Source organism: Panthera onca, chromosome E2 (assembly GCF_046562875.1).
Source record: "Panthera onca isolate mPanOnc1 chromosome E2, mPanOnc1 haplotype 2, whole genome shotgun sequence".
NCBI lineage: Eukaryota > Metazoa > Chordata > Mammalia > Carnivora > Felidae > Panthera > Panthera onca.
The window spans coordinates 44,155,867-44,172,052 of record NC_138353.1 but is presented as its reverse complement, the minus strand read 5'-3'; the positions used below and the strand labels follow the sequence as shown (position 1 = coordinate 44,172,052).

General features: G+C 40.4%; 1 protein-coding gene across 1 annotated transcript in view; it reads right to left on the bottom strand.

Annotated features, from left to right (window-relative positions):
* The window catches only part of UTP4 (UTP4 small subunit processome component), a 31,517-nt gene that overhangs the window by 12,266 nt on the left and 3,065 nt on the right, over positions 1-16,186 (bottom strand). The window contains exons 3-8 of the mRNA XM_060650326.2: positions 13,995-14,186; positions 12,773-12,857; positions 10,948-11,037; positions 8,114-8,325; positions 1,382-1,553; positions 1,187-1,278 (exon numbers count right to left, since the gene is read on the bottom strand). Coding sequence (XP_060506309.1) covers positions 1,187-1,278; positions 1,382-1,553; positions 8,114-8,325; positions 10,948-11,037; positions 12,773-12,857; positions 13,995-14,186 — 843 coding nt within the window. The remainder of the gene's footprint in view (positions 1-1,186; positions 1,279-1,381; positions 1,554-8,113; positions 8,326-10,947; positions 11,038-12,772; positions 12,858-13,994; positions 14,187-16,186) is intronic.

Genomic DNA, 16,186 nt, shown 5'->3' with positions numbered 1-16,186 from the left:
GAATTGAAAAGTGATAAATAAGCAGGGTTATTTATCGCCTCAGTACTAGATACAGCAGCAACATCCTAGCACGTTTTTTACTGATGAAATCCATTTACTTCATAAAAATGTCCTAAGTACTACCATATGTCAGTACTGTCCTAGGATCTAAGAGCATAATGATAAATAAAAACATAGCTACTGCCCTCGAGCTCGTAGTCTAAAAGGACTGACAAAGAATTAAACAGGCAGTTGCACCAAGTGTGTTAAGAATTTTAATAGAACTAAGCACATCATGTAGTGAAAAAAAGTAGAAAGGATATCCAATGTAGCCTCATAAAGCCAGGAGCCCTGATGAGGCTCATTAATAAAGACAAATCAGGCAAAAAAAGGTAGGGCAGGACGTTCCAAGAGGAATGGCATATGAAATAGCTCAAAGGTAAGAGAGCATTACAGAGAATAAAGTCTTTCAGCACACTAAACTAGGTGGGGGTAGGGATGAGGTGAAGCACGTGTTGGACAAGAGAGGGGAGAGAAGATGCTGAAGGACGGGCCAGATCAAGACAGGTTTCAGAGGCCATGCTAAGGAATTAGGTTAGCCTGAAGGACCAACCAAAAGCTTTTAAGCATGGAATGATGAGCAAAGTTGTTTTTTGAATGGATCAATGGAGAACAGGCTGAAATGGAGCAAATATAATAAAATGAGATCATTAACAGGTGAATGCAGTTGAGAAAAGACACCGATTCAAACTAGGATAATGGCAGTGTTAAGAGAAATGACTAGATTCACAAGACAATGAGGAGGTAGACTAAGTAACGTTTACTGGTTGAATGGAACGTAGAAGCAGGTAGCGGGGAGAAGGGTTTCTAGCTTGGGAAGATGTCCTTTTACCTAGAAAGGAACACTGGAAGCCTGGATTTTCGTGCTCCCACCCAGAATAATAGAGTCCAGCCTTAAAAACAAAAAAACAAACTTCCCTAAACCACAACTATCCAGAAGAGGGAATGATTTCCCCAGAAAGTGAACTAGGAGTGTTGCTGTACATCTCTTGGCCCCTGTAAATGTTTTTACAGGACGCTTACCTCACAAACAGAAGAACGAAGAAGGTAGGTAACTATACAAGTCCTATAGATTTGCCCAGAAAGCGTGAGCTGTACTCAGTCTTATAGGACAGAGGGACGGTGGGGGCCAGGGGACAATACTTACATGGGGAAAAGTGATTTTTCGGAGAGCAGCATCGTAATTCTTAACCTCCACCTTCTCCATGAGAGGACGAATGACTAAGTGGGTGTCAGTGCCTGCAGTGGGAGGGGAGAGGGAAGGCAGCAGAGTTGGAAAAAGCCCCACGTGAAAATAACCAGAGCCGGGTAAAGCGGCAGCCTGGCAGCGAGTGCAACCCACCTCCAGATATCAGTGCCGTCGGGCTGTGGGCCACGGCTCGGACATCATGTGTGTGATGCTGGAATGGCTTTGTCCGCACCCACTGCTTCTCACTGCTGTTGGAAGTCACAGAGACCAGCTGAAAATGGAATACTGTCCCCTCGGCTGTGCCCACCACGAAACTGTCTTCTTGCTGAGAAATTAAATCATTAGGGAGGTACATTTGAGCAAAACAGGGCCCAGTTTGAAAAATATTCCCTGAGGTTTTCTGTCTGCACAGCTTAGGGGAAAACCTATGCCCAAAACCGTAAGGTACGTTATGGGGTCTTTTTCCTCCAGAAGCTGACAATTCCATTAGAGGAGCAAGCTCACACACAGGTAATAATGTGCCCTCTACTGACAAAATTAACAATGTGTACCTCAAACAATTACAGTGCTTTCAAACATACAAACTAGACCCCATTAGAAAAACAACAAGAAAGATCACCTAGGAGTAAATTTAATATAATAAAAACGTATCATCAAAAGACTTGGAAACAAGGACTCAGATACGTGTACGCCAATATTCATAGCAGCATTATTCACAAAAACCAAAACATGAAAATCCAAATGCACATCAACAGATGAACAAACATAATCAGTATATACATATAATGAAGTATTAGCCTTAAAAAGGGATCAAAATTCTGATAATGGTATTAATGTGGATGAACTTTGTTTGAAAACATTATGCTAGGTAAAATAGACAAAAACGGACAAATATTATATGATTCCACTTAGATTTCCTAGAATAGCAAATTCATAGGGACAGAGAGTAGAATAAAGGTTTTAAAAGGGCTTGGGAAAAGGGAGAAATAAGGAGTTACTTTTCAATGGGTACAGTTTGTGTGATGAAAAAGTTCTGAAAATGGATAGAGGTGATGGTTGCACAACACTGTGAATGTACTTAATGCCAGTGAATTGTACTTAAAAATGGTTAAAATGGCGTATTTTCTGTTATGTACATAAACAGTAAACAAAAAAAAAGTACTGAGAATAATGGAAGAAAGACTGCAAAACTGTAGTCAAAACCTGAAGCTCATTGCCTTCTTTTTTAGGGATGAAGAGAGGGTGGGCTGAGGAGGGAGGGAAGTAGCTATCACACAAGGACCCAGGTGCCTAGTCCTCAGTTTTAGGCTCTCTCTCACCAGGATGTTGAACACTGTGATTTGTGTTAGTTTTAAAAGGTCTTAGTATGTCCGCAATTTTTAAAATTCCTTTGTATGCTCAAAACCATTCTCATCTTAACTCCGGCTTAAAAAAAAAAACAAACATTTAACTTTGAGCAGGGGAAAAAAAATAGGATGGATCTTTGATAAGGCAGTGATTAACCTAGGAACCTGGACCAGCAGTTAACCAATCAAACAGTACCAAGACTAGGTTAGTCAGGTAAGAAAAATGAGATATCTAAACACGTATGAACATGTAGCTGGATCAACTACACACTCCCTGTGCTAAGAACCATATATATGTCGTGTAATCTCTAGTCCTTGAGTAACCTGCAAGGTTAAGTGACCATTTGCCCTACGAGGAGAAAGTGTGAATGACTTTGAAATAAATGTAACAGGGGCGCCTGAGTGGCTCAGTCAGTTGGGTGTCCGACTTCAACTCAGGTCATGATCTCGCAGTTCATGAGTTGAAGCCCCGCATCAGGCTCTGTGCTGACAGCTCAGAGCCTGGAGCCTGCTTTGGATTCCGGGTCCCCCTCTCTCTCTGCCCCTCCCCCATTCACGCTCCGTTTCTGTCTCAAAAATAAATAAACATTAAAAAAAAAAAAAGAAATAAGCATAACAAGTACGTATCCTTGTTTAGGGAGCGCTTTGACTGTCTTGGAGCCAGTTTACAACTCTGTAAACTCTAGTACTGAGAGTTAGGCCAAATAAGTTTGCCTGATGGAATGCAACTGCTAACTGCTCTGTGGACACGGAGTCTTGCAACAATTTGTAAAACTCATTTCAGCATTCCTAATGGCTGTATAGAACTCTGTGTTTGTGAAATTGTCCTTTGAACTGCTTATAACATCTTACTGGTTTCCTTGTTAATGAGTTACAGAAAATCTCTGACATTTCCATTTCATGTTTGTATGAGTAATGATTTTATCTCCTCCCCCCCCCCCCCCCCCCCGCCATCATCATTGAATAGCTCTTTACACAGGTAAGGAAACGAACTTCAAGAGGTCTACAGATACGACAAAGACACATGGCCATCTGCCTTCAAAGCCTTTGCTCTGGGCACACCACACCACCTCAATCTTGTGCCAGCTCTCTTTGAGGTAATTTGCAGGCACATGATTGTGAGAAGGAAGGAAAGCGTATCTGAAGGACAGCATATAACTTAACCCAAACCAGCCTCTCCCTTTCCTGCTCTAAGGATACTATTTGAAAACCATTATCCAAGGAAGAGTGGAGATACTGAGCAGCTTAGGAACTTACACACTGTCCTCCACACCCAACTAAACAGTTTATTTATATACAAGGGGGTGGGGGGTGCGGTTTGCACAAAGTCCCACCAAAAGAGAGGGACCAAAAAGACAACTCTAACTCACTCCACATCATCTTTCCCCAAAGTAGAATCATAAAAGAACTGAAAAGGAAAAAAGAAAACGCCTTTCTCAGGGCACAGAGGGAACAAACCAAGGCGAACGCTGACCTGAAAAGGGAGGGGGAAGTGTCCTAATTTAATCACAGAGTGACTGTTTCACACAGAAAAACAATCTCAAGACTGACCTCTAAATGAAAGCAAATGTTCCCTACAACTCTCTGCAGGAATCAGTACTTGCCTACTTGATCAGGGTGAAAGACATCTAAGATCAAAGGACTGGGTATTTGCCACCATCCACTCTTCAGTCAATGAAAATCCATTAAAAAGATATCTAAAAATAATCAACTGTGCTGGCAAGAGAATGTAGTGGAGAAAACCCTTGAAATTAGGATCAATTTCAAAAAAGATGTGAAAATGCCAATACCACACTCATTCTGTGCCAGGTACTGCACTTAGCACTCTACATGCACTACCCAATTAATCCTTCCCAAACGCTATGAAGTATGTATTACTAGCATCCCTGTTGTCACAAAGAAAGAAACTAAGATTTAGAAAGAAGCAGCCTGCCCAAGTAGCCTAAGTGCTACAGTTGGGGTTCAAAACCAAGTATGCCCTAGTTCATAGGGTATGATAAGCATTTTGAGGGCTGGAATTTGTACAATTACATTTGTCCACTAAAAAAATAAAAATAAAAAAATAAGTAACAGTTTACTAACTCTCAGGCACATATTTGCCCACATTTAACTATCTTTGAAATCAGGATATCTTATAGCTTTCAACCTAATGCATATGTATTATTTTCAGATAAAGAGCAGTATCAAAACTTGCAGAATGGGTGGCACCTGGCTGGTTCAGTCGGTAGAACATGCAACTCTTCATCTCAGGGTCATGAGTTTAAGCCCCAAGTTGGGTGTGGAGCCTACTTAAAACAACAAAAACTTGCAGACTGGTTGTCAAAAACCTGAAACAAAATCTTGGGACTACAGTAGGACATCATCTACCAACACTATGGATGGCTGAGAGGCATGTGTGGGAAACATGGACCCTGATGACAGAGTTGAAAGGTGATTCAGAGTCCATCTGTACATGTGAAGAAGTTTTGGGAAAACCTTATTCACTTTATTTCATTCATACTTTCCTGGTTATATATGCACAAGACTAATATAATAAAAATGTTATGCTTTGGTCTCAAAAAGCTCTTCAATAAGAGCTATTTAGAGAATAACTATTTACAAGAATGATAAGAATTTATAAGAATATGAATTCTATGTTTAAATTTTTTTTAATGTTTATTTTTGAGAGAGAGAGAAACACAGAGCATGACTGGGGGAGGGGCAGAGAGAGGGAGACAAAGAATCTGAAGAAGGTTCACTCTCTGAGCTGTCAGCACAGAGCCCGATATGGGGCTCGAACCCACGAACCACAAGATCATGACCTGAGCCAAAGTCAGATGCTCAACCAACTGAGCCACCCAGGTGCCCCAAAATTCTCTGATTAAAAAAACATCGTGTCAGTTTAAATCATAATAGTCTGTATTACAAAATACAAATTTTACATTTCAAGAAAATCACTGTTATAGTTTAATTGGCAGTGTTTTTCCTTTCCCATGATAACAAAATTATGGCATGTCTTACAATCATTTGTATCTAATGATTCAATGCAATACAGTAATTATAGGCACAGAGTAGAAGAAAGATCAAATAGTAAAATGGTATACAGTACAAATTAAACCTGCCTCCTGCCTGCCAGCCCCAACTTTAAAATTACCATTAGCGTTTTTTTAAATATATATATATTTTTTTAACGTTTATTTATTTTTGAGACAGAGAGAGACAGAGCATGAACGGGGGAGGGTCAGAGAGAGACGGAGACACAGAATCTGAAACAGGCTCCAGGCTCTGAGCCATCAGCCCAGAGCCCGACGCGGGGCTTGAACTCACAGACCACGAGATCGTGACCTGAGCTGAAGTCGGACGCTTAACCGACTGAGCCACCCAGGCACCCCTATTACCATTAGCGTTTTAAAAAAATGTTTACTTATGGGGCGCCTGGGTGGCTCAGTCAGTTAAGCATCCAGCTTCAGCTCAGGTCATGATCTCGCGGTTTGTGGGTTCGAGCTCCACGTCAGGCTCTGTGCTAACAGCTCAGGGCCTGGAGCCTGCTTCTGCCCCTCCTCTGCTCATGCTCTGTCTCAAAAATAAATAAAAACATTAAAAAAAATTTTTTTAAATGATTATTTATTTTTGAGAGAAAGACAGTGAGTGGGGGAGTTGCAGAGAAGAGGGGGAACAGAGGAGTACAGGTGGGCTCTGTGCTGACAGCTGAGAGTCCAACGAGAGGCTTGAACTCACAAACTGCGAGATCATAACCTGAGCTGAGGTCAGACACTCACACCAACTGAGCCATCCAGGCGCCCCTACCATTAGCATTTTTAATCTTTTCAGGAATGTTGTAAGTATATATATTAGCAAAACTACATATGCAGAAAATATCAAACATAAATATCTAATACAAAATCTGCTTCTTTTCTTAACACATTACTATGTACTACTTCATGCACTATACTGTGCTACTTTTCCCCCTTAATGTATTCTCTTAATTGTTACATAGTAACAAATATCCACATCTTCCTTGGTCTTTGAAACATGTGCATAATATTTGAGTGATTACACTTTAAAAAAGCACCAGGGCACCTGGGTGGCTCGGTCAGTTAAGCTTCTGACTTCAGCTCAGGTCATGCTCTCACCGTTTGGTTTGTGAGTTCGAGCCCTGTGTCAGGCTCTATGCTGACAGCTCAGAGCCTGGAGTCTACTTCAGATTGTGTGTCTCCCTCCCTCTCACAAAAAATAAACATTAAAAAAAATTTTTTAATGGCACAAAATTTAATAATTAAGTCTTAAGTTTAATAATTACAACCATTTTGGATCAAAACTCGATTTTTTTAAACATTTCTTTTTCAAAAATATTTATTTTTGAGAGAGAAAGGGAGCACTTGTGTGAGCAGGGGGAGGGGCAGACAGAGGGGGACAAAGGATCTGAAGTGGCTCTGTGCTGACAACAGACAGCCCAATGTAGGGCTCGAGCCCACCAACCATGAGATCATGACTTGAGCTGAAGTCAGATGCTTAACTGACTGAGCCACTCAGGTGCCCCTCAAAACTCTATTTGAAAAGGAAAATTTCTCTTGGTCATTTCAACTTGTTCTTCATTACACTTACATGTGACATCTAAATGTTTCACAGGGCTTTAAGACCCATCAAATTGGTCTCATGGAAAATCTGTGAAGTGGGATAGAAACAACTTACGGGCAAGAAAAGCCAGCATGAGTGATCTCTACAGTACATACTGCATGTCCACACTTAAGACACCAAACAAGCCTCAAACTAAGAAGACAAAGGATCTCGTCAGCAAATCTCGAAGTCACTTTCCATGCCCCACTGATAAAACAGCCAAAGGTTTCTGATTAAGAATTGATGTTACCAAAAGGGAAGAGGCACACTTGTTCAACACGAGTCTGCTTAAGTCTTACTGAAATAGGGATAATTTAATATTTTCTTATTTTAAATTTTTTTTAACATTTATTTATTTTTGAGACAGAGAGAGAGAGAGCATGAACAGGGGAGGGGCAGAGAGAGAGGGAGACACAGAATCTGAAACAGGTTCCAGGCTCTGAGCTGTCAGCACAGAGCCCGACACGGGGCTCGAACTCACGGACTATGAGATCATGACCTGAGCCAAAGTCGGAAGCTTAACCGACCAAGCCACCCAGGCGCCCCAAAATTTAATATTTTCAAAATCATCTAATAAAATCATCTAAATTCCCAAGATAAGAAGCAGGAGAAGAACTGCACAAAGAGAGGAAAATAGCACCTCTCAAGATTCTTCTAGGATACTTGTGGCCTATCTAAATCAGACTGGATTAACTGTGGGTGGGGAGTGTCTGAAGAAAACCTCCCTGCTAACTAATCTAGAGAATATTTTCTAACTACTTTTTAAGAGAATATGAGGGTTCAAAGAAATTATGTGGGTTTCAGATACATTTTCCTAAACTCATCTTCCTTCAATGCAACACTGAAGATTAGGGAACACCGTTTGTGTTACATTACTGATACAGCCTTCCCTACTCATCCCCCAGGTTATACAGTAACCGTTCAAAACAGGGACCATACTCACATCAGATACGGCAATAGACTGCACATCAGCATTTGCAATGAGATGGTTCTTCACAAGTGTCCCAGTGGCTGAGTCCCAGAACTGCACCTTCCCAGCAGAGTCCACACTTATGACAGTGCCATCAGACAAGAAGGCCACGCCCCATATGATACACTTCCGCTTAGACACACCCATATACTGCCTATCCACCAGCATCTTATGAACAGCGCTCCCTGAAAAATAAGAAAAGCCCAAATTTGAATGGTACTTACCTCTTTTGTCTTCAAAACCCGCCTGTGGTAGGCATCTATTAAGTCAGCTGCCTGAGCACATCGCACAAACAGCCAGTAAACAGTAGAGTAGTTGTGGTAAACTCAGTCTCGGAACACCAAAATGGTTACCTGAAGATTGTGGGGGAGAGGTGGGAGGGGTAGCTGGAGACAGAAATTTGGGAGGGGCAGGGGAAGGTGAAATTGAAAGAGACATTTGAGACTTCACTTAAAACTGCCTAACTGCAGTGTGCACGATACTTGGCTCTTTTCTAAAACCCCACGGGAAAGGGGGAGAATCAAACAGTACAAAATTTGGGGAATTAAAAAAGCAAACATGGAATGGTAACTGATGTAGCAGAGTTCTAAAAGCAGTATGTCTCAAGTCAACAGTGGGGAAAGACAAGAAGCCACACTTGATTTATACCATGAAATCCTTAGAAGACTTGGGAACTGCTGATGCCCAAAACTCTAGAAACAGAAGTTAAAGTGGAACTAAAAGGAGAAATTAGGTTGAAAGTAAGTTTATGAAACTTAACATCCTTCAGATACCTATCCCCTAACTAAAAAGCCAGGCAACTCCCCAACTCCACCTCAAACAAAACTGGAGACTTACTCTCTGAAGAGAGATACCAGGAACAACTGAGGGTAGGATTACTATATGGGAAATAAGGTGAAATGTTACTGAATATTGAGAACACTAGTTGTCTTGTCAGAATTTAGGTGGAAAGGCATATCATCATCAAGCAGGAGAATTAAAAAAACATTTCTGGGAAACATGACCAGCACAAGGAAGATGATTTAAAAAGCCAGTCTCTTTAGAGTTTCCCCAAACTAACAGTCCAGTCAGATCATTCTTCAGTGGAGCCCACGAGCAGTTAAGCTCCACTCTTGTGGTGAGGAAAGCCATCACCAGACAGGTAAACAAAGCTTTAATATGAAAGGCAGAGGCCAGAGAGAATACCAGAAAAAAAATGAATACCAGAGAGAAAACAGCTAAGATGAAGAACACTTGACAAATATAATCTTGAATAGCCTTAGAAAGAGAAGGCAGTAAATAAGGAAACAAACAAACAAAAAAGCACTATAAAAAAAAACACTCAGGAAACCAAAAAGAACTTTGGAAATGGCAGAAATGAAAAACTCAGTACATGACTTAAAAGATAAAGACAAGGGGCACCTGGCTGGTTCAGTCAGTAGAGCGTGCAGCCCTCAATCTCGGGGTTCTGAGTTGGAGCCCCACATTGAGTACAGAGAGTACCTAAAAATAAAATCTTCAAAATCAGTCCATCAATAAATGATAAAGAAAAACTCTCAGGAAACAGAATAAAAAGTCAAAGAGATGAAAAATAAGAGGGGGAGGGGCACCTGGGTGGGTCAGTGGGTTGAGTGTCCCACTCTTGATTTCGGCTCAGGTCATGAGCCCAGGGTTGTGAGTCAGCTCTGTGCTGATAGCACGGAGCCTGCTTGGGGTCCTTTCTCTGCCCCACCTCTGCACGCACACACACTCTCTCTTACAAAATAAATAAATAAGGTATAAAAAAATAAAAGAAGGCTCTGTGAGAGAATCGTTCAAGATAAAAGTGGTAAGGTGCCTGGGTGGCTCAGTCAGTTAAACATTCAACTTCAGCTCAGGTCATGACCTCATGGTTCTTGAATTCGAGCCCCACACAGGGCTCTCTGCCATCAGCACAGAGCCCACTTCGGATTTTCTGTCTCCCTCTCTCTCTGCCCCTCCCCTGCTTGTGTGCGCGCTCTCTCTCTAATAAACATCAAAAAAAAAAAAAAAAAAGATAAAAGTGATAGAAAGAAAATCAGATTTATATGAGCCTAATTTATGCAACTGGAAGAATCTGATGAGTCAAATGTATAAATATACATTTATATATGTGGAAGTAAACATCAAAGAATTAGCTAAGAGTTACAGGTGGTCGCCTTTGAGGAGTGAAAGAAGGAATACAGGGGGACTCCTGCTTCTTTGTAACAAGCCTCAAGGAGTTCTTCTTTGACTATGCGTGTATAACATACAATAAAAAATTTGTTTAAGCATGAAGGAAAAAGAAAAATGAGACAAACCAGATCTGTTTTACTTCCCATCTTAGATGGGAGTACAGATGGGCCTATTGAACAAGGTGAAGTCAGTCTCATCACTGAAGGATTCCATATTGCAATTTTTCAGGCCAAGAACAGAGAAAGTAGATGGTTCTCTACCTTTCTGATCTCATGCCTCACCAATTATGGTGCTAAGACCTAGTGTTCCTCAGAGAGGCACTTACTTTTACCAAGGTCTGGTATACACAAGTATTTTAACTGATCCTTTGTAGTAAATGTCTTATTGCTCCAGGGGGAATTTTCAAATGAATTCTTATTACAAATAAGATAAAAATATCCATCTGATTGAAGAAACAGGATTCCCCCAAAAGCAGCAGTAGCAATCCAAAAAAGGAGTGAAATCCATGGCTAACATCTCAGAAGGTTAAAGAGAGGTTAGGCCCTAGAGGTCACAAGGCACAAGGGCTCAAGCTTTTGGAAACTAGCAATGTGAATCAAGACCCAAACCCCAAATGAACTGAGAAAAACAGTCACCTGATTTGACAGCAAACACACTAATGTAGTCTATGGAGCCAGCTGCAATGTGGGTACCAGAGGGATGCCAGCTGAGACTCAGGATGCGACCTTGGGAGTTGTACAACAAAAAAAGAAAAGGACATACACATAAATACACAGTAAAGGGTAACTGAGTTCTCCTTTGACAATTACCTACAGGTCTGGCGTTCTACACTCTTAGCTCTCATCTACTACGCTCTGGTGAAGGACTGTTTTATAACAGATGAGGATCAACTCTGCCCAACTCTGGAATCCATAATGAAGTATTTAATATCACTTTAATAATGTAGAAACGGCTGATGGGAGTATAAAGAAACACAACCTTTTGAGGGCGACCCCTTTTGAGGGTGACCTGTTAAGAACATAACAAAATTTAAATCTGCTTATTTGGCTCAGCACTTTTACTGGGAATTAATCAAGGAGAAATACTTGTAGGAGTGTGAAAAAATATGTATACTGGAATAGTCATTGCCGTCCTGGTTGTAGTAGTGAAAAACAAAAAAAATCCATCAATAGGAGCTTGGTAAATAAATTATGGAACACCATTAAATGGAATGCCATGTAGACTGGCATGACTGGCATGGAAAGATGTCTGTGATACACCAAGTGAAAAAACAAGCACAAGCACTCGTGTGTATTCATTTATATAAATATACAAACACGTCTTGAAGATTATTTGCAAAATGTTGCCTACAGAACAGAACGAGATATTTCCTTTCACACTTGGCTAAGCACATGAATTTTGAATAAGCATTATACCACCTTTATAATTAAAAAAGAACACTCAAGGGACACCTGGGTGGCTCAGTCAAGTAAGCGTTGATGCCTGATTTTGGCTCAGGTCATGACCACGCAGTTCGTGGGTTCAAGCCCCATGTTGGGCTCTGTGCTGACAGTGTGGAGCCTACTGGGGATTCTGACTCTGCACCTTCCCCAACCACTTTCTCTCTCAAAATAAACTTAAAAAACAAAACACAAACAAAAAAACAAAAAACCAAGCCTGGTTGGCCCAGTTGGTGGAGCATGTAACTCTTATTCTTGGGGTTGTAAGTTTGAGCCCCATGTTGGAAGTGGACGTTACTTAAAGATATTTTAAATAAAGAATATTTTTCTTTAAAAAAAAATAGAAAAAGAACACCCAAAAGGCATTAAAAACAAAAGGGACTCTGATTAGCAGATGAAAAATATTACTAACAGACACAGAATACATGGGATAGTTATTATTTTCTAAGAGTCTGCAAGCTATGGCTCAAAGGCCAAATCAAGTCCATCAATTATTTTTATAAATAAAGCTTTACCAAAGCACAGCCATACCCATTTATTTATCTATGACTACTTTTATAGGACAAGAGAGTTGACAGAGCATATGGCCTACAAAACCTAAAATATTTACTAACCTCCTGTTTTTACAGAAATAGTTTGCCAACCCCTGCTCTAGAGGTCGGTGTCAACTGGGTGGAACATGGACAACTGTTTGCAAATTCTAGGTTTTAGTATTTATGCACTCTGTTACAACTTCAAAAAAAACGAGAAAGTGAGAACAAAGTGACTTACACAGAAACATTAGCTTTCCTACTCTGGATTTCTAGTTTACTATATTACTTAAGCAGGCAACCACCACTATGCAACGTGACAGAGAAAGCCTGAGTGGAGGATGGCTTCGAGCACATACCCTATATTGAGGTAAAGTTAGTGTGGAGAGAAAACATTACCTGGACCCATGGGAAAACAGCCCATCCCCAGTGGCACAGAAACATAACTTCTTGTTGAGGCTACTCACTGCCCCCACCAAAATGACCCTTACTTTTCTGCCGATCAAAATTTCTTTCAAACTGGATTTTATCTGGGGTGATTTGAAATAGCTTCACAGATCCGTCTTCACAGCCAACCTATTAGAGGAAAATAGAGAAGATAAGCATTTTACGTAACTAAATATATGTATTTATAAATATAAACGTTTCTTCCCTGAAGCTATCATTTGCTGTGAAAGAGAAAAATAGTTTGTGACAGGAAAAAAAAAAATTACTGCTACCAAGAAACTGGTAGTGTATTCTTGGCAGGCTTCACATCCTAGCCAGAAAACAGGCTAATCAGTGGCCTAATTCCTGTATAGGACATGGAATAGAAGTAGGATTTCACAGCATACCTCTGCTAGAGACCCAGAGCCTAAATAAAACACCCATTAACTATACAATGTAAGTGAAGAAACATCAAGATATTGTACAAATTAGTACAAATCAAACAAGAATCATAGGCTTATCCCAGAAAAATGAAACCTCTGGAAACACCCATTTTAATAAGTCTGTGTGAGGGGGGAGGGATAGTCTTCTCAGTCTGCACTCAATTTTTGAGACATTGTGGTAAAATAGTTCCACAAGTCAACTTGTGGAAGGACCTCTCAGAAGTTGTAACATACATTAGTGTGTTGTCAATCTACAGAAGAATTTTGTATTAACATGCCATATTCTGAATTGATATTTATCATAAAACATAAAGCATACCAGAGCAAAAAACAGCTTCCACATCTCCCAATTCCAACTAGTTTGAGAAATACTGAACCAAACGAACCCTCTCATTTCATAAATGAATAAACAAGGTCCAAAGTAGCAGTAGAAATGATGTAAAAAAACAAGAGATTTTTTTAAAGTTTTTTTTTGTTGTTTTTTGAGAGAGTGTGCTTACGTGGGGAAGAGGTAGAGAGACAGGAAGAATCCCAAGCAGGATCCAAGCTGTCAATGTAGAACCTGACACAGGGCTCAAACTCACGAACTATGAGATCATGACCTGAGCTGAAATCAAGACTCAGACGTTTAACCGACCAAGCCATCCAGCTGCCCCAGGACAAGAGATTTTTAATCCCCAATATCAATTCCAATCTTGCATCGCGGTTGCTGGAATCCACTTCAGAATGGAATTGCTACATGTCATAATATAACTTAACTTTACTCTCCTGTAAACACAGGGAAGAATGTTTACGTGAGCATAAGAGAATTCTTGCTTTAAATTACCAATAGCTGCTTACTGACCAAAAGTTGAGAGCCACAGGGGCTGACAGCCATGCTCCAAATGGGTCCTCCAAAGGCATCCACGGCATATTTGATGTTTAATGCCTGCAAATCATACTCGATAATCTCTCCATTGAGTCCAGCACTAAAGAGTCGCTGTCCTTTTGCCCAACACAGAGCTTCTGTAGCCCGAGACTCATGACCTGGAAAAAACTACAGAAACGCCATAACATGTCAACCCCCATTGAATTTATCAGCTAACAGCACTGAATGGTCACAGGCAACAACGTCAAAACTAAAACACTTGCCTAGAAATGACTACATGGGGTTTTGTTCTACCAGAAGATCATGTCTATTAATATTTTCATTTTTTAGATTCAAATTTTAGTTACCTATACAGTTGGTTTCCTTTTCCCAGGACTTGTCCTCCAAACCTTTTCAAAAGAATAAAGTTTGTATCCAACTGTATTTGATATATGAAATTTTTTACAAAATCAGTGTAAATATCTTGATTAGGTGATGGTTTCACAGTACACATGTATGTCAGAGTTATCAATGTATACACTTTAAATTTTTTTAAGTTTATTTATTTCGAGAGACAGAGAAAGAAGAGTGCATGTGCACGTGGGAGCAGAAAGAATTCAAAGCAGGGCCCTCATGGTTAGTGTAGAACCCGATGCAGGGCTTAAACTCACGAACCGTGAGCTCATGACCTGAGGGAAAATCAAGAGTCAGACGCTTAACCAACTGAGCCACCCAGGTGCCCCTTGACATGTATACTTTAAACACATGTTTATTGTGTCAATTTTACCTATAAAAAGTTTTCTTAAAAATAAAACAAATGGACGCCCGGCTGGCTCAGTTGGAAGAACATGTGACTCTTGAATTGAGGGTTGTGGGTTTGCGCCCCACCTCCAACTTCTCATTCAAGTCTCAGAATCTTTTTTTTTTTTTTAAGATTTTTTTTTTTTTTTTACATTTTAAGTTTTTATTTATTTTGAGAGAGAGAGAGAACGAGCAGAGGAGGGGCAAAGAGAGACGGGGACAGAGAATCCCAAGCAGGCTCGGCACTGTCAGTGCAGAGCCTGATGTAGGGCTTGAACCCACAAACTGTGAGATCGTGACCTGAGCCGAAGCCAAGAGTCAGCTACTTAACTATCAAGTCTCAGATTTTTTAATGTTTATTTATTTTTGAGACAGAGAGAGACAGAGCATGAACGGGGGAGGGTCACAGAGAGAGGGAGACACAGAATCTGAAACGGGCTCCAGGCTCTGAACTGTCAGCACAGAGCCTGATGTGGGGATCGAACTCACAGATCATGAGATTGTGACCTGAACCAGAGTTGGAAGCTCAACCGACTGAGCCATCGAGGTGCCCCTCAAGTCTCAGATTTCTAAGTGCTTTATGAGCACTTATAAAGGTTTCATGTAGGGTCCCTTGGGTTGTTTAGTTGGTTAAGCGTCTGACTCTGGATTTTAGCTCAGGTCATGATCTCATGGTTCGTGAGTTCGAGCCCTACATCAGCCTCTGAGCTAGCAGTGTGGAGCCTGTTTGGGCCTCTCTCTGATCCTCCCCTGCTCGCTTTCTCGCTCTCAAAATAAGTAAATAAACTTTAGGAAAAAAAGAAGTTTTCATATATATCAACACTTTATTCTTATATCTGCTCAGCACAAAAAGCACTGAGTAGGTACAATTTTTCTTCTCTTTACTTGAAAGGACACAAGTACTTGTGGGTTAAGGGGCTTGCCCAAAGTGCCACAGTCAAATGTGAAGAGAACATTTTAATTCTTATTCCAAGCCCCTACTCTTTTCACTCTAACGGACAAAGTTTTTTCTTGTTTTGAGAGTGATTAAGAAGTAGGGAAGGGACTATTGAAAAAGCAAAATACTAAATTATTGTTGAAATAAGAACAGATGAGAAAAAATAGGAGACATTCAGTAAAGAATAACTGACATATTCACTAAATAAACATGAATGCAGGAGTGGTTCTGCACTAGACACTTGCTAAATGCTGGGAATAATGTCATCAATATCACCCACATGGTCCCTGTTTTCACAAAATTTGAAGTTCAATGGGGAAGAAAAACATTAAACAAATGTACAAACTATTATGTAATTGTAATTGTCATAAATGATAAGAAAAACCACAGGGTGCGACAAGCATGTACCATAGCACATTTTTCACAGCATAGAATGTGACTTATTTATGGT